Source organism: Cottoperca gobio, chromosome 9 (genome assembly GCF_900634415.1).
Source record: "Cottoperca gobio chromosome 9, fCotGob3.1, whole genome shotgun sequence".
NCBI lineage: Eukaryota > Metazoa > Chordata > Actinopteri > Perciformes > Bovichtidae > Cottoperca > Cottoperca gobio.
Window position 1 is genome coordinate 7,706,733 of NC_041363.1, and position 19,123 is coordinate 7,725,855.

The following is a 19,123-nucleotide window of genomic DNA, read 5'->3' on the forward strand; positions in this document are numbered from 1 at the left end:
GAATAGGCTGCATCATTGCAGCACTATTGCAGGACGGATGCAGGACACATTCATGGTGGAGGATGATGCTTTTCAGTGTCCTCATAATGACAGAGACTTCAAAATCCGGGGGGAGACGAGAATAAGCCCGGGCCAATATAGGCAGAATGAGGCTGATTTTGCCATTATAGCGGCGAGCTGTTTTCCCTCTTGGATGGAAGCCGGGGCTGACAGTCAAACGTCATTATGAGCCAGTGGCCTTGCAGTTTGTCACTGTCAGTGCCTCTAAATAGAGACTTTGTTTTCAAGATTTGTAAAGATTTATGACATTCCGGGCACTATTTAAGCGATGATGCACAACAAAGTCATTTTGTTTAATGCAAAGCCACTTTGAAAAATGGCTGATTCTGTGGGTTGTGGGCTTATTTCCTCCGAGCACAAATATAATACGAAGCATTGTGCCCGGGTTTTTTTTCTCTCTCCATTTTTTCTCTTTCTTTCAATCAGAGGAAACACAGATGTCATGAGAAGTTGTTGGAGTATCGCTGAAATGAAAGATGACATTTTCATCATCATTGTTGAGTCCACCCTTGAACCCTGTCCCTAAAAATCATTTGCAAATTCCTATGCGTTGCGGTATGAAGCCATAATGCCAGCCAAAAAATGCACTTGCTAAATACTCGAATAAAAGATTAACTATGACCTGGAAGACCCGATATTCTTGCTATGAGTGAAAGTAGCCAACACACTTATTATTGCTTTCTAATTCCTATCTTGATGTGCTGCAGCTGCATCTCTCTTCAGAAGACGATAAAGACTCCCTTATGAAAGATAAAGCAATAGTGTAAGAAGGGTATTATACATGAATCATATAAATTGTTTTCACACAATGTATAGGCTTTCACAGAAAATCCAGTGACAATATCCCACAGGAAATACCTCACAGGCCAAGTGAGGTCACTATAATTTCACTGCTGCTGAGTACCGCAGGTGTATTTCCCCCCCCCCCCCAGCTCCCTGCAGGAAGATTACAGGAATATCGTGGTGATTTTTCTATAGGGTAACATTTTTTTTATTGGGCCTCGATGTGACCGAGTCCCCACGTTTTCCAATGAGAGCATCCCCCCTGCAGCGCCCTCTGCTGGCCAACAGAAACTCCTCTTTATAAAGTGCCGTGATGCCTCGACACACATGCAGTCAGTGCAAAAGAAGCGTTCACTCCCTCCAGAGGAGCGCACAGCTTTTTGAAGGAGCCAGTGGAGGGGGAAAAAACAATCCAGTCAGCGTTTTGTAGCACTTTTAGATGAGTTCCTCTGCCTCGTTAGAGATATTGGCATAGCTGACAGATCATTTTACGCCAGTTTAAGGAATGTTTTAGAGACAAATTGTCTCCAAGGGGCAATTGGAGCGGGCAGCCTGAGCCCTTATGATGCGGAGAGATCAAGTCTCAGTAGTTTGTCGGTATGAACGCAGCGCAGACGGACCCTGAGAAACTGCTTTCATGGATTGACTGATTGATTGATTGGCATTTGATTTTTGATTTTTTTTCAATATCAGAGGATTTTTCTGTGTCGTGGTTAGTCTATAATAAAAAAAAAATCGTGGATTACTATTTGGGGTCGAGGATTTTTTCGGAGGTGCGTTTTTAATGAGGATATTGATTTTTTATTTTTTTTTACAGTTAGCCTACGCCTGGGTCAAGGATCCGAAAAGGGGAATTAACCTTTCACGAGGTGGAAATATTAGTCGTAGTGGACCCTAACTCATCTCTCTTGCCGCTGAGTCCAATATGAAGTCTGTCACAGTGTGGATGTGCGTTCACATCTTTCTCCTGCTCTTAGGTGAGAAGTGAAATATTTAAATAACATGTATCATTTGTGCGAAAATTGTGAATATTGTGTGTCAGAGATACATTCTAACTCTAGCATTTTCTCCTATGTGTCCACTTTTATCATGCATGAGTTGTTTGAGGGCACAAGGTTCACTCTGCTTTTTTAAAATGTATTATTATTGATAACATACTGACATGCGTTCATATTATAGATGGATGGTTTCATTAGATTATGTTTAATTGTCACCCATAGCTGCAAAGTGAAGTTGGTCTATGCGAGTGAACCACTTATATTTGAACCAACAAACAAGCTTCCATAGCAGGAATACAAATCTCATTATTGCAACAGCTTTTTAAAATCTCTTTTCAGTTACACACTTGTGTTTGGTTTAATATGCAAAAAATATCACCATCACCATCATTATCACCATCTTCATCATCATCATCATCATCATCATCATCATCATCATCATCATCATCATCATCATAATCATCACAATTGCCATCATAAGTGTCGTCCACAAACGCCAGTGCATCAGTAAAAATCATCTGACTGATAAAATATTTTCACAGTTAACTTCATGTTACTCTTCCTTTACCCATTTCTCTCCGATACTGATGCAGTATCCCCTCCCCTCTGAGGCCAATGCCCAATATCACCACAAGGGGTCTCTCTTGTCATTTCACCAGAACTGGATTTTGGTTTGTGTCTGGATGCGCGTTTGAATCTTGACTCTTGTCGAACGGCAACACCTGAGTCTCTGCTCAGTGGATCCCTGTTTACTCACTGTTAGCTGTCATTGTCTGCTTACCTTGATGTGAATTAAGTGTAGTTCACTTTTTTTAGGTGCAATAATTAGATACACTTCAATAATTTAAGTCTTCTTTTAATTACATGTGATAGGAAACTGAGAGTTGCAGTCTAACATGTATGGGCATGCCATAGACCATCAAACCTGTTTATAGGTCCCATATCAGCAAAACAAAAATGAAAACAGGTTTATGGTATGTGCTTGCACTTGCACTTTCTTACACACCTGAGGATACTGTATGTGCACACACACACACACACACACACACACACACACACACACACACACACACACACACACACACACACACACACACACACACATTCGTTTGCAATTTCTGAGCCCCCTTGTGTGTCTTGTCACACCAACCTCTGTCCCCTCGTCCCTAACCTAGGTGAGTCAGCGAGTTTCTGGGACGGTCCCTCAGCTTTGTCCATTTCCTTGGCCAACGGTTCTCCAGGATCTCTGGGCGCCGGGTCTGGGCCCGGAGCTCAGCCAGAATGGGTGGACTGCATCCAGGCGAGTGACATGTGCAACCAGAACCCTCACTGCAGCTCTCGGTACCGGGTGATGCGCCAGTGTCTTGTGGGCAAGGAGAAGGAAGCAATGCTGGACAACAACAGGGAGTGCCAGGCTGCCTTGGAAGTGCTCCTGGTTAGTCCTCTGTATGACTGCCGCTGCAAGAGGAGCATGAAAAAGGAGCTGCAGTGTCTGCAGAACTACTGGACCATCCACATGGGACTCACTGAAGGTAGGAGGCAGATGGTTTTACGATTCTCTGTCTCACAAAATTCCCATCATGTTTAACTGTGTGGCAATTTCAGAGCCTGTAATATAATTACACCTCTTTAAATCATGCTTTGTAAAACTACACATTTATTCATGTGAAATTAGCTTTTGCTTCTTTCACGTTTTTACCAGTCAGCTTATTATGAACGACCTGGATCTTCAGTGTCATTTGTTTCCTTCTGTATTCCCTCTGTGGTCGGGAATTCAGCTCACAACCATGTTCAATGGTTTTGTGACTGAATGTGTATAGCTGGGCTCTACATGAGCCTCATGATCGTGTAGAGCCATGCATGCGTACTGGAAGATGCACATGCAATGCTGCAGTAAGTAGTCTGTCTCAATGTGCAACGCACCTCTATTGATGTTAATGTGTATGCCTTAGTGCATTCTTTAGAATTATAACGTTTATTTTAAATTGATGTTCCGATCTTAAGTAACAGTGTACTTTCCGGTCAAAGACAAGAAGGATAAACTCCACACCCATTGTTGATGCCCTATTCCCTGATGCCCTCTTATAGCGATACCCAGAAGCCCCTGATGAAAAACATATGCTTTCCTTCTTTCCTCACCCACTCAAAGGTAATGGAGCTATAATGGGATTACATTAGGTAGACCTGTTATGGGGGACTTATTGGTTTTCACCTAAAGTGTTCCATATTACTATGTAATTAGGTTACAATTGTATAGTTCAGTGGCCCTTATGTCTCCACTTATGCAGGACGTAAAATAGCACTCTTGTTGTAACATTGAAACCAGTGCAATACATTTAGAGAGCAGGTTCCTGAACTGACATGGTCCATCCGTATGGGTCAAAAGTAGACAGTGTTTCATATGAAGACAAATCTGTCTGAATCACAGCTAGGAGAGATGCAGTGCCCTGGGGACCGGGCTAAAGGGGGGCCTTAACCCAAGAGTGACAGTACTCAATGCTTACATGAGGCCGAAGTCTGGTTGACTGATGTCAAGTAGCTTGCTATGTAAACATGGAGGACATAATGTGCTCAGCTGTTTTGACACGTGGGGTAATGGTGGAAACGCTGAAAAAGTCTCAGAGCTCTGAGCATTCTGGGCTTTTGTGTTGCGATCCGTGAAGTGATTTGCCAGGCTGACTGCTCATAGCACCAGCTACACTTCATCAGACTGATGGCAGCAGAGGGTCCATTACATGAGTTCAAGGGAAATCTAATGACATGGATGCTCCCCAGGCCTTCAGTCTTCCTCCCTGTCTTCCTCTCCTTTTCAAACTCTTTCCCCTTGTAATGATCTTTCTGTTCTCCTTCCATGTCTCTATCTCGCTCTCTTTCTCCTTTCTCCAAGAAACAGCCGCTCGGCATCACTCAAAGTGTTTGCGTTTGAATGCATCATGAAAGTTGTCTGACTGTTAGGGATAGAGACCTTCTGTGCCTGCCCTTCACAGAGTTTGTGTTTCTTTACGCACAAATGCCTCTCAGCACTGTCCTGTTTTGGCCCTGTCGCCCTCAGAGATAAAACCTGCTTTAACACAAACGAAAAGCTCTTATAGTGCAGCTTTAATCTAATCACGATCCATTGTGCAGTCAAGCAGGCTTTTGTTAACTGGAAACAATCTGTGTACAACATCCATCTCTGGAAACAAACACGAAGGGCCGAATCCCAACACACCCTCTCGAAATGGTGTTAAACCACTTTAAAAATCATTTATGGACAAATCATGAAGGTTTCGATGTAGTCGTTGAGTTTGATAATGCATAATGTGGCTTTGAGAGTCTTAGTCCACTCTTGATAATTTGGAGAGATGAAGAGCCCAAGAAAATGTGAAACAGAAAGTGAGGAACTAGAGATTAAAAGATGAGTGGAGCTCGAGAAGGTGAAAGGACACAGATGACGGACAGAAGAGGGCAGAGATTGGTCTTGCACATATTGCAACTTTGCAACCTAAGGCCACTATAAAGTGTAGAAAGCCATCTAGAAATCAGGCCACAGCTATAAGATGGGCTGTTTCTTATGACCCGTGTTGACCAGGGGCAGGAAGTTGGCCTTCAAGCTTGAGGGCTAAGCCATTGTGTCTGTGAATGGAAAGCTGATGCTGACCAGGGATGGACTGGGACACGGCACACAGATACTCCACTGCCTCGGGCAAGGTTGTCAAAATACCCTATTTAGTGCATATAGTATTATTCTTTATTTCTAAAACAGAACCGAGTGAATGCAGTAAACAATACAATAGATATCCAAGATTAGGCTTCATATTAAAGAAGCTTCCACAACGTTAAAAACCTTTCAGTTGTTTTCTCAAGTAAGAAAAAAATCATATCTGTTTTGAACAAAGTATCAAAGAACGTTATGATCATTTGTACATAATATTATATATAAATGTTCACAATAGAGATTTATATATATATATATATATATATATATATATATATATATATAAAATGCATAACATATTTATGAGGGATCCTGTGCACTCTTCTGACTTTGTCTTAATCAGATCAAACGTTTTTAATTTTCCATGTGTGAGTGAAGGAAGGACCGCCCCCCCCCCCCCCCCCCCCCCCCCCCCAGCCTGGAGGGTTCGTACTCAAATAAGAGAATAATATCTAGACAAACATTATTCTCTAGATCAAAAGGACTTTATCAACTAAAAGACAGTATGACACATAAAAGTGCTTGCTTGTGACTCAGTTCGGGGGCCATGTCACATAAAGAATAATGAAAGAAATAATGTCATTCAAAGATTCAAAACAAGCTCTGAAAGATCTGCTTCTTCAAATCCATGAGTCTGCTGCGTCATCTCTTTCTCGTTCCACTGAGGTCTATGTCATTCAGCATACATCGAAACGTTTGCTTTAGCACATGGAAGAGCTAAATACTGAATGATGACTCACACGTTGTTTTAATCTAATTCATTTAGTTTTTGTATTTGTGATGAAACAGTGGGGTTGAGGTTTGGAATGGAGGATAATATTAATAATATTATTAATAATAATAATAATACAATGATAATGATCCATACAGACCAGATAATAGGTTCAAGACTCCTTCAGTCTCTTGTCTGAAGGAGTAAGAGGTGTTGCGAGTTGCCTTCAAGTAGGTGGAAAACTTAAACACTTGCAGTGTGTGTTTTGTCATAAATAAAATCTAAAAATAAACAACCAACACAACCTGCCACTTGTCCTTTTCTCACCTCTGCTAATGTCGGAGACACTTCCCATTTCAAAGAAAGCAAGTTATATTTGATTGCACATTTATGAGGTATTTAAATACAAAATAGTTTAAATGGATGAAGGACAGAAGGGATGTCACCTCGTGTACAGTTCTCTTCTACCTAAATTAATTTCGCAATCAAGTAGATGTTGTTCATGCACAGGCTTTGAAAACTTTGTGTTAAACTAAGCGGCATGCTCCTCTCTTACTTGTGAGAGTTTGATCCTCCTTCAGTGTGAAACCTGAAAGTGTCATACTAAGTTGAAAGCAAACTGAAGAGTCTACCCCGAGACTGAAAGGAAATCAATCCCAAGCCGAGTCCAAGCAGACTCACCATAAAATGCCCTGGTGGAAAGGCCCTTCAGCTGCGGTGTGTCCTGTGTCGAGATGGAACTGTAAATTACGTTAGCTATAACAAACAAGGTCCAGACACTTATGAGCAGCATGAGTTTCTCCAGTTACTTAAGTCCAATGAGAGACCTGAATCCTTGAATGTGTGTGATACAACAATGCATTGCTGCTGAGAGAACACTTTGCAGAGCGTGGCAACAACGTGATCTAATATCGTCATTAAGTGATATTTGATGTGTCTACGTGAAACACCAGCATATTTCAGCAGGTGGTAAGAACTATATTTCTGTAGCATGTTAAATATTGAAACACGTTATATACACTGTACTGGTATGACACCGTAGCTGTGATGTGGGGTGAGATTTCCTTCTTGATTATTATTTTCACCTTCAGGCTATACTGTACTCCCCTGAAACCATCAGTGATGGTGTTAATTGTGAACTGTTAATTATGTTTTCTAAAGGAAAATGGCTGCTGATTTCAATACGTCAGAGCAGCCGTCCTTGATGGATAATAGGTGGTTTCTGCTCTGAGGTGATGTGAAGAATGAGGTCTCGCAGTTTGAATCTATAAAAGAAGCAATTACTAAGAAAGAAACGCTGGCTGCTACACACAGGGATATTGTATAGGCAGCTGTAGTTCTCCTTCAATTGTGCCGTGGGCCACTTGCGGATATAGCCTTGCAGGATTGCAGTAGAATTAGAAATCTAAACAACAAGTTCCACACCTCTAACATACAATATTTCATAGCCTCTGCTATGAAATCACAGCCTGGGTCACAATCGAAGATCTTTTGCGGGCGGCTTTCAGAGCAGTTTAATTAGCTGAGCCAACTATCACTGCAGAGAGGTAAAAGGGAGCTCCACCACTCGTTAGTTCAAGCTCATTGTGAGAGAAGACCGTATCTTTACACGAGATGACAAGAAAACCAGACAATTTTGTGCCCTGATTTATTTCCTCCATTTTCATGAATGTCAGTGTTGCAAAGGTCACCCTCTGAATATGTCACCACATCATGCTAATACCACAAGTGCAGTGTGAGGTTACATGAAATGGACATTGTAAGAATGCTGCATGCATCATGATAGACATAGGCGGGGGAGGAAGAGAAATGGAGAGAGCGAGAGAGAGGACAGGAGGTGAGGAGAGAAGGTGAGGAGAGGACGGTAGATAAATGACGAAGAGGGGAGAAAATTGAAGAGAGAGACAGAGAAAAGAATGAAAGAGCGAGAGAAAGACGGAGAGAGTCATAGGGGGAAACCAAGAGGTGGTGGTGGTGGTGGGGGCGGGGGGGGGGGGGGGGGGGGGTTTACAAAGGTACACAGTATTCCTGGGTGAAACCATCATTACTATGAGCAATGGTAGCAGTCACCGGCCATTACCTTAGCCATCCACTGTCATAAGCAGAACATTTTTCCAGCCAGCCCTGCATGTCAGGGGATAGGGGAAGCAGGCTCCTGCATGCTGAATATGTCCTCTCTGCTTTCACCCTCCTGCCGCTGGAGACCCGGCCCGGCACTCACTAGGTGGCTGCTTCATCATCAGAGGAAGGGACCTGTCGATAGCTTCTGGATGTGCTCAATAAGAGCGTTCACCTCCTCCTCCTTTTCACCCCTGCTTGGGATCGCTCATCCCAAAATGTTAAAAGGATCAGTGAAGTATGATGACAAAACAGGGACTGTTTGTCCTCGTAAATCTGTCTAATGATTTTCCTCACTGTAAGGTGAAGTGCCCGAGATAACTCCCATTCACCATGAGGCTGTATAGAGTGTGACAGTGCGGCTGAAATGAAGGCCAGGTAGCGGGGTTTAGATTAGCGTTTTATAGTGGAGTGAGTTCTCCGGCTCTCTATCAGAGGGGAGATTGAGTGACGGCCCATTCAGCTCAGTGAATACTGTCATGGTGTGGGCAATAAGACTCGCTCCTAGATTCACAGCGCTGCTGAATGAATGTGTGTCGCAGAAGTCAACTCACAGGTTGCTGTCATCACGGCATAGTTACTTCCAATTCTCTCTGTGTCCGCGATCTCGCTCTCTCTTTGCTTCTCACTTTGCGTCATTCATTGAAATAGCTGCTTGTTCAAATAAGTCAGCCAAGTTTTTCAAAGCACACTAGGGGCCAAAAACATTTGATATATTTAGATCAATCATTTGGGTCGTTATCCTTCGTTTACAAACACAGCAGCACTAATCATATTTTGTTGTAAATATGTAATATCGGCTATTTAAGATAATGTGAATTTACAACATTCAAAATGGGGTTTTCTATTTTATTCAAATTGATATAAAATGTAAAATGTTGAGGAGAGGCTGATATATTGGGCTGCACTGCTGCCGCCTGTTTTTAATGTTCTCCCCAATATGCTGCTATGCCATAAAGATGAGAGCTGTTTTTTTTTTACTGAAGTTGTGCAGCATTTACACCATATTCAACATTTAGTACCCGACACCAGGTATTAAAATGCTGAGTTAGGTAAGCGAGTGTGTAGCTATTCATATCAACATTACATTCACACAGCCAAACTCACGGCTGAAAGTTTCAGCACTCATTTTCTCAGCTGTGTTTGCTCACCAAGGCACGCTGGATTGGAATTGTGACTTGAAATATTATTCTGAGATAATCCAATATTCTATTTGTATGGTTTGGAATTGAGTTTAAAATGTCAATATCACTTCAAACGCTGAGCCGCTACTGAACTGAATTAATACACAATTTGAAGAAGAAAAGATGCATTAGTATCACTTTACTTAATCTCTTCTTTGGTGAAATGAGCACATTATGGGATGGAGCTGAGAGGAAACAAATAATGCATTTATCTCACTGTGATAAAAATGTGATTTCCCATTTTCCAGTGTTCCTTCTAATAGATTTCTATAGAACACAAGTGTGCTTTGAGAAGTGCTTTAAAGAGAAAAGTGTTCTGGCAGCTCATTTGCAAACTTTGGAGGCTCTGACAGCAAAGACTAGGTCACCTTTTGTTACTGCCCAGTTTGTGCAATAACCATAGGAGCTCTGCAGAGGACCTCCGGCTGTGCTCCGGGCTGCTCAGCCTGTGCCAAGCTTTCATGGTATGTGGTTAACATAAGAATAGAAGTGCAATATACTGTCATTATTTTAATATGGAGTAATATTTAATATTAGTATTTGGTCTTTTCCCAACATTGCCTGCAGCCAAGAAATAGCGTACACTATGAAATTAGTATTAATATTAAATAGAAACACAATCAGCATAGGGCACCTTTAAAACACAAAACAAAGTAAATGACAGTTATTACATTTTTTGCTTCCAGCCAAGTCGCTAAAGAAATCCATAGGACACTTTCCATCGCCTCAGGAGTTTAGCTTCATTGATAATGCACATGAAAAGGAAGAATGATGCCGCCTAACGGCTTCATAAAACCCAAAGGAGAAGACTGTGAATCCACTTAAAAGCGGTATTCCTCCCATGCTGTAACGAGGGAAAGGCCTGCATGTCTTTCTGAGCTGTGCCGGTCATGCTCCATACTGTCAGAGCAAATGAAGTCAAAGGGAGGCTTAATTACAGCGATAAGTTGTTGCCCTCTGGCTAAAAACATCTTATCACTAAACAGCTGGGAAGAATTTTCTATTATGAATGCATAATTGGGTCCAGGATGACTGTCAAAGAGCACTTTAAAAAAAAAAGTACAACTAGGCCTCCTGCTGTGGGTTTTTTCACATCCTAAGGGTGTGTGTGATTACACTGTGTTTTGCAATTTTATGATTCAGTACGGCTTGTAACATCCATGTAAATAAGCTTTTAATATTCATTAACTACAGCTACTGTTGTGGTTGAATATTGTTTTTATGGGATCACCACAGTGCACACTATAAAGTTCAACTAAATTGAATATGCCTTAACACTGTTTGATCCCGGGCTGATTGTGCACTGAAGCTTCCCCACACTGTAAGAAGCTGCCTGAACAAAATGCTAAGCAACCTCATAACAATTTGTTTTGCTTCTGGCAAAAAGATGGGGCATCCTTTATTTCCATGTTGGTCTGCACGGCACAAAGTGTTCTCGGTGTAGTGGAAGAAGCATTGCCCTTTTCTGTGCAATATTTCCCTCTTTTTTTTTAGAAATACACAATAACCGTCTACTGCTGAAAAAAGACATGGTTGTGCAACCATAAGTCTTGAGCTCTTTAAAAGCTTCTAAAGCACTATAGCTTTAGAAGGTAATTTAGAAGGTGTTGTAATTAGACTTACTGAGAGATTTTGAGTCTGGCAGTATCTCCAGATCCTGTCTCTTGACAGAGATGTAAAGACGAACATGAACAGAGATGAGGCTGACGTCAAGGCAACCTTGGAAAACAGAGAAAGACAGAGATACACTTTCAAATAAATTCATGTGTCAACATATCTTTCTATACACAAACCAAAAAGACAAACCAAGAAAGGCACATTCAGTACGCTCCAAACTCTCAGGTGATTCAAGGTAATTTTCTCTAAGTCTCTTTGTGACACTTTATGTGTTACTTCTCTCTCCTCCAATTTTCCCTGTCGTTGTCCGTCTTTCTTTTCTCTCCTTTGTGTCTTTCTTTTCTTTCCAGTCTGACTCTCCGCTGCTCCGTTTCTCTTTCTTAAACACACTTACAATTCTCAACTGTGCCAGATGTCAATACTCTATGTGCTCAGAGAATGGCCAGTTGAGCTGCTCCATCTTGTTATGATTGTCAATATTGATTGAGAGGGGAGATGTAGAAGTAGGCGTAAAGCAATGACTCTGCAGATGTACACAAGTCTGAGGTTGTTGTTTTTTTTAACTCTGTGGACAAATTATGATAGAAAATTCCCTCCATTAGCTCCCTTTTCCTTTAATTATCTACCTTTAGCCATTCCTTTTTACTGTGTGCCAGTGTGCATATCTTCCTGTGCTTTTGGTCAGTTTTAATGGACAATGTACTGGTAAACACATTTTCCACGATAGCCTTAGCTATTATTAAATACAAGCTACAAGACAACATATTATCAGCTGGCATCATCTTTTTGGAAAGCATCAGAGGAGGATGTGGATAAACAAAATGTACTATAACTATTGATTGGAAATACTGATTGGTAGGCAGCACACAGTCTTGTACCAACAGGTTTCACATTTTCTCATTTGTAGCAGCGGGCTTCCAAACCTTCCTCACAACACCCTGGCTGTGTTTCTGTTGGGATCAGAATGCAAAGCTATTACACACTGGAGGGGTTGTCTCAATCACACCGAATGGCTATGAATTTTAAATGCGGGATTAGGGCCTACAGAGAAGCGGGCACATGGGAGAGACTCAGTCAGTTGAGTGCTAATTTGATTTAAAACATTTTCTTTTTTTTTTTACAAACAGCTCTGGCAACACATTGTTAGCAGGGAAGATGCATCGCGTGTGCTTTATTCTTTCAGCTGCTCCCCAAAATCAAACCACGGCAGGAACAAAATCCTCTCTTCAAATGATTTGATCATGATGAGCATCCTGTTTTCCAAATTAAAATAATAACTAACCTTCCAGAGTGGGAGTCAGATGTTGGTTAGCCATTCCAATACTAGGATATTAAATCATTACAGTATGATGTTACATTTAATCCCAAACATTTTGATTTATTACAGTGTTTCTATTCATGCACTGAATTTCCTTTCTGTTGTTGTGTGTTCGCAGTGAGAATGTTTTCTTATTTCTGTTTTGATTCTGCGGAAACGCTCTGCTCTGCTGGGAAGGTAACGTCATCATCTGATGTAAACATTAATCTTTGTCATCCTTGCTGTTGTTTCAGGTGGAGGCATGGATGACACTTCCCCGTATGAACCTGTGGCACCAAACCGACACCATGACGCATTTCGCTTGGCCTCCATCTCTTCAGGTATCACAGGTTTAATCTTTAAACTAAAGTGTTTATCACACGAGTGGAAATGTTGTGTAAATATTTCTTCTAGAGACGGTGAAATGGAGCTTCCTTTGGGATAAATAACAATGTAGTGATCTAAAATTCTTGTGCTAATTGTTGCTCACCATTCAACTGTGCTTGGCCTCTGAATGAATCGGCACATATCCTTTGATCTGTCTTGACATACGACAGTTGTTGTGGGGTAAACCATATTCTCTCAGTTTATTATCACACATTTTTCCCAGTTATTGACTTAGCTTTCAGTTTGATTTCCTATTGGGTTTACTAATTAAACAGCCCAGCACTCAGCAGGGGAGTTATAGCCTGCTATTTAATATATTGGTTATTACCTTCATGGTATCCCGAATCAATGTAGATCTTATTATAAGACACAGCTACAATAGTAACTGCAGTGCATAGCCATTGCCAGAGCTACAGGCTACAGTCACTTGAAAATTCAATAGTTTTTTCTGACAGAAATTTCCGAAGGATGTTCTCTTCTATTTTCTTTTTTTCTTTTTTGCCAAAAGCAATGTACAAACAGAAAACTGCACATTTTCCTTTTCATTTGGCTGATGTATCTTGCTTTGTTTTATAACTGGGAGGTACAAGAAAGACACGCTTTTTGTATAATCCTCTTAGCTTGAAATCAGCAGTGTATCACTTGTTTTTTTTAAATGTGCTTGTTTGATATAGTGAAAGAAGAAACGAGTACAAGATCAAATATGAAAAAGGTGCAGGCTTTGATTAATTTTGAGAAATGATGGCAAACTGCCCTTCCTGATTTAAGAGCATCTTCCTCTAGACAGAATTCAGAAAAAAGCTAATTCTTCTGTCAACGCTGAAGAATCAAAAATTGTTATTTCAATGATGGAAGATGTCAATTGTGCTGATTTAATGGTAGTTTTTTTAGGGCTTTGCACAAAGAGAAACTTTGTGATTAAGATTCATGACCACTTCAATTTATCCTGTTAGTTTAGCGGCACCTGCAGGTGAAATGAAGGCAAATATTGAAAAAAGATTCAGAGTCGAAACAATATGTGCACCCATCATTTAAATACAACTGCGGTTGCACAATGTGCTCAAGAAATATGGCCACATATGTAAAAAAGACCTTCAATCCAGTTCACGATGTGTGAGTGAGAATATAAAGAACCTTTTAATGAGCACAACATTTCCAAAAATGTATTGACCTATGTTTAGTAGTTTTGAGATGCCTTGCTAGCAGCAATATAATAATTGAAGTACAGGAGCTTGTAGCCTAGCATTGTCTGAGTGCCCTGGTAAAACAAGGAGCGCAGTACAGTGATCCGAGGCATATTAAGATACAATAGGGGACTCATTAATTCATCCATTTTGCTTCAGCTGTTTCCTCCATTCCCTCCAAGGTGAAATATCGGATTTTCTCTCTGAAATCTGTTTAGCCACAAGCTTTACTCATTATTTATAATTTCTGTGGACAGAGTAATTGATTGTGGTGCTGAGAGAAAACCACAGGCAAATGGATAAGTAATTACACACTTGTTTTATGAAAATAATTCTCCCTTCGATTACTAAACCACACAAACGTATTCATAATCACGTCTATAAATGTTAAACTGCAAGGAGACCCGGGGAATATATGATATCTGGTTGGTTGATGAGGACAGGGGAAATGTACACTCTCCAAAAGGAAAGGTAGGAAATTGAAAAATAATCTCTGCTACTTTAAAAGTTTTTGTCTGGCAGGAAGATAAGGGACAGGAGTTGTGATAGAAATGAAAAAGCATTATATACCGCTGAATGCTCTCGCACTCGAAGTTGAAATTAAACAGAACATATGGATACTCTGTTTCTGCATTGCCCCAAGTGATACAAAACTATTTCACACAGGCTTCTCCTTCTAATAGGACTGTGTAGTCTGAGACACTCTTTTTTTTGCATATCTTCAAACTGAAAATTTGCATGCACTGAACATACACAGACAAAAAGAGGACGAGCACATTTAAAACTGCGGGGTCTGTCCCTTAAAGGAATACTTCACCCCTAAAATGATCATTTATATATCATTTATTCAACCCGTGTTAACTTGAATTTGTGAATACAATTTAGCTTTTCTCGCATGCCTCCACGGTGAATAAAGACTTTTAAATAGTTTCAGCCAAAATGCATTTGTTTGGGAAGTAGTGAGCGTATAAATGAGACTTGGATTATACCGCACGAGTTGTGTGAGAGTCTGTAAACGGATGCTTTGACATAGATTTGCTGTGGTTAAACATCAACTCATCAAGACTTTTCTCCTTTTTTGGATTCTTTGTTCACTATGGAGTCATGTGAGAAACTACATTTTCTTTATTTTGATTAATTGATATACAAACAATCATTTTGGGGATGATGTATTCCTCTAAATAAGGACAGTGGCTGCCCTTCAGTGATGACCGTATAGCCAAGAATGGCTTAGTTAGAGAGACAGCGATAGATTCTGCTCCTCCTGTCCTGGCTTCTCAGGCACCGTGCACCTGCATCAGCAGTGTTTTATCATCTCAGCGCTCAGCACAGTTGCATCCAAGGCTTACTGGAGTGCCCTTGTCAACAACAGTGGGCTTTTTTACACTGGCCTTTTTGCTGCGATGGCAGCGAGGCACAGTTTTCTCTCTTGTGCCACGCCTCTCACCACTAAAGGGTGAGGTAGGTGTAGTGTGTGTTGTGACAAGGTGAACTGCTTTTAAAGTCACAAGAGAAGAATAATCCTACTGTCATTGTGATGCAAGCTACAAGAAGTAGCTAGGTGTAGAAGCCAGCTAGGTTTCTTGGTTGCATGAAAAATGCTTACCACCATGTTTCTCAGATTCCATCGCTGCACAGGAAATGTTGTATTCCAAAGGGAAGGCCTACAAGGGCAGCAGGTTCTCGTAGACCTTTCTATGTTATACTTTTAAATGGACGCACAGCATGAGGCACCTGGCACAGTTAGGCTTCGCTATCAGCAGGATGACACTTGCTCCCCATCCCATCCAAGAGGTGCAGTGTCCACCTTTTGGCCCACTGTCACAAGGTGAAGCTGCACACCTGCCTACTTTTCTGCATTCTGCTGAAGGAGTCTGGGTATTGCAGGTTGTTGCTCACTCCTGTGACCTGTGAGTCTTCATCACTATGTTAGGCTGTCAGTGACAGGGCAGAGGGCATGGATATCTGACAGATGATAAAGATGGAAAGAGAGTAAAGGTTATAGGGAAGCAAGCGTGTCAATATGACAATACTCAAAGCTGGCTGGAAGTGGAAGTGATCCCTGGTTACCAGCAAGTGGGGATGCTGGGGAAAACACTGATCATCTATAATACTAAGCCTGTATCTGAAATATGATGACGGTTAGGTGTTGTAAACCCCCTCGTTGAAGCGTAAAGCTTCAATGATCACATTATGTTTCCGGCAATATCCTGAAAACACTAAATGTATTGTCACTATGAACATACCTGGTGCATACATCAGGCACAAAGTGAGAAACACAGAGAGAAAGACGTCACACAAATTGCTTTATCACCAACATTTTGGTTTGAGCTATCGTATGACGAGTATGACAACAACCATGAAGTGCCACCTCTGCTCCACGGAAATACGGCAGAAATAAAAAAGGTTCAATAATACCACAAAATATGCCTTTCAGACACCATAGGGAGGGATTGAGCAAAAAAAAGAGAGCGATGACACAACTTCGGTCCTTAATATCAGTGTCTGAGCTGAAGTACTATTACAATGAAAATATTGTAGCAAATTAAAGGATCCATTTAAAATGCACTTCACAGTTGCTCTCTATTGAACCCGAGATAAGCAATTATTATTGTTTTTTAAAGTGTGTTTTTATATATTTTTTAGCATCGCCTAGTATTGTTTTAGCAGCTCAGTACAATATTGTTTTAATTTGATTTGTTTTACCTTACTGCTGCCCTTTTTCAATCATTGTTTTTTAATTTAGTAATTTATTTCTTCTTGTTTTTTAAGCTTGACACAGGTCCAATTCAGAGCTTCATGAGTGTATCATCCAATGATGTATTACAGATTGGATTTCTGTTTGTTACAGCTGTAATCTGGTCAAAGGAGACACAGAAATGTGTTTAGCCTGCTCCTGCATTCCCGTGTTCATATGTTCATAAAAAACAGCAACGTACTATCAAGGAGGATCTCCCTAAAGATGGCTGTCAAGCCCAAACCAAAGCTCCCTTTGAACCACTACTTCCTCTTCTCTTGACACTGAGGACATTTATAGTTACTGTATTGTCTTCAGTGGAAAGCTGAGGTACATTTACAAGAAGAAATACACACGCATGTAACTGTTTGTAACTTGAACAATCATCATTAAATGATAGCGACAGCTGAGTATTTCCCAGAGGAAATCTATTGATGATCAGTTCTCTACCCAACACTCCTCGAGGTGACAGAAGAATTAAACGCAATAAGTAATATTAATGCATATTTTTCCTGTTCTAATCAAATTGGACTAAACTCCAGTGGAAATATAACACAATCAAACTAAAAGATGAAGCATGGAGATGCTACAGGAAGGCCCATTTGTCTTGTTTACTGTCCCACACCTGCCAATGACAGACATCTCCTCTAGCTCCTAGTTCAGAAAATGAATCACATTCGGTGCCTGATATGTTCCTATTAGTTCATTGTATGCTCGTAGAAACCTTTTGTTGATGAGGGATAAGGCTGCAACTTATTTCCTGTATTAAGCGATTCATTGTTGGTTCTATGAAACATTTTCCCAGCAAGGTGATGTCTTCAAATCGTTTGTTTTGTCAGACTAACTTTCCAAAAGTCAAAATTATTTAGTTTGTTATAATGGAAAATAACAAAGCAGCAAATCTTCACATTTAAAAGCTGGAATTGTTCTTTTTTTTTCTTGCATGCAGAGCCCCACTAGAGAACTCTGGTCCTGTTCACAGAACTATATAATCGTTGTTTTCTTGGTTTCAAGGTCAATAGCTCTCTACTGGAATCAATAAGACACCATGTATGAAGGATGTGGGGGGAGAATCATTCCTGAACAATGCACCAGGACCCTCATCAATGCACAAATGAATTCCATATTACGTACAGCATACAAATATATCATTAAGTGTAATTGTTAATATGTTCCACGTTAAATATATTCTGTTCTCTTGACCCAGCACTGAGCTAATTAACTTATTAGGAGCAGAGGGCAGCGTAGAATCCTGCATTCAGAGGTCCCTCCAGGAATTAACTTTAACATCCCTTAGTTAGACCTTCTAACTCTCCGCACTAAGCCTCTCACCTCTCAGCTCAGTGTGCCCACCATCCAATTAAATCCAGAAAGTTGTTTCTACAGCGGGGGGGAGGAACCAGTGCAACAGCCGTGTTCAGCATGCTGTTGAAATGTTAGACATTTTCACATTGCCCACATAACAATTACTGTTACTGTAACACTAAGATCTTTTTTATTTGCATGCGTACAGTCGGGGGTTTTGGTTATTAGTTTAAGTGTTCCTTTTTTTGTTTGTGCAAGATTTGTTCGGTGAATTCTTGTGATTGTGTGTGTGTGTGTGTGTGTGTGTGTGTGTGTGTGTGTGTGTGTGTGTGTGTGTGTGTGTGTGTGTGTGTGTGTGTGTGTGTGTGTGTGCATTTATATGACTTTGTTTATATGCTTCATTATTCTGTAGGGATTTTTCTAATGAGTTTACCCTTAGTCCGGCTTTAGCTTGTGTCTCTGTGGGTCAGTAATGAGAGTTGTTGTTCGGAGCTCATTTATCGGGAAACCTTTGTTACAGTCAGCGTTTTTTTTAACAACTTTGTGTTAAACAAGAATGAATAATCCACAGAATACTCAGTTTGTTAGTATTTTTAGTTATTCCCTACTAGCATGTTGGTAATTAAAATTGAAGCAGATTATTAATATTGTGTAGGTTCACTCGACACACACGTCCTGTTAGATTATTTCAACACATTATGCATTATAGCCAGTGATGGTAAAAGGAGCTAAACAGCATGCATATTAAGAATGAGGGGGCCGCCGACGATGCTCAAGCTTTGAATTTCACCAGAGGAAGCTCAACTTAAAGGCAGACGCTCATAAACAGCTCAAATATTTAGAAGTGTGTTTACAATGATTTAAAATTCCTTTGGACAACTCTCTCCCACCTACGAACACACACATTTATTATCACGTACAAATATTTAGTCTTCTCTCATCATTTCCATCTCCCCGACTCTCTCTCTCTCTCTCATCTGCACGTCAGTTGATTTTCCAGCAATAATTTCATGCTTAGAGGTGATTCAGTTGATCCCGGCAGAA

The 19,123-nt window shown here is 40.6% G+C and overlaps 1 protein-coding gene across 3 annotated transcripts in view; it reads left to right on the forward strand.

Annotated features, from left to right (window-relative positions):
- Window positions 1–1,185: 1,185 nt before the first annotated feature.
- The window catches only part of LOC115013786 (GDNF family receptor alpha-2-like), a 46,678-nt gene continuing 28,740 nt past the window's right edge, over window positions 1,186–19,123 (forward strand). For 2 of the 3 annotated variants that reach the window (XR_003832826.1, XM_029440288.1), the window contains exons 1-3: window positions 1,186–1,820; window positions 3,017–3,373; window positions 12,721–12,807. Coding sequence is in view for 2 of the 3 variants with exons in the window: in XM_029440288.1 (XP_029296148.1) it covers window positions 1,769–1,820; window positions 3,017–3,373; window positions 12,721–12,807 (496 nt within the window). In the remaining variant the exon portion in view is untranslated. The remainder of the gene's footprint in view (window positions 1,821–3,016; window positions 3,374–12,720; window positions 12,808–19,123) is intronic. The other variant, XM_029440289.1, reaches the window with a different exon arrangement.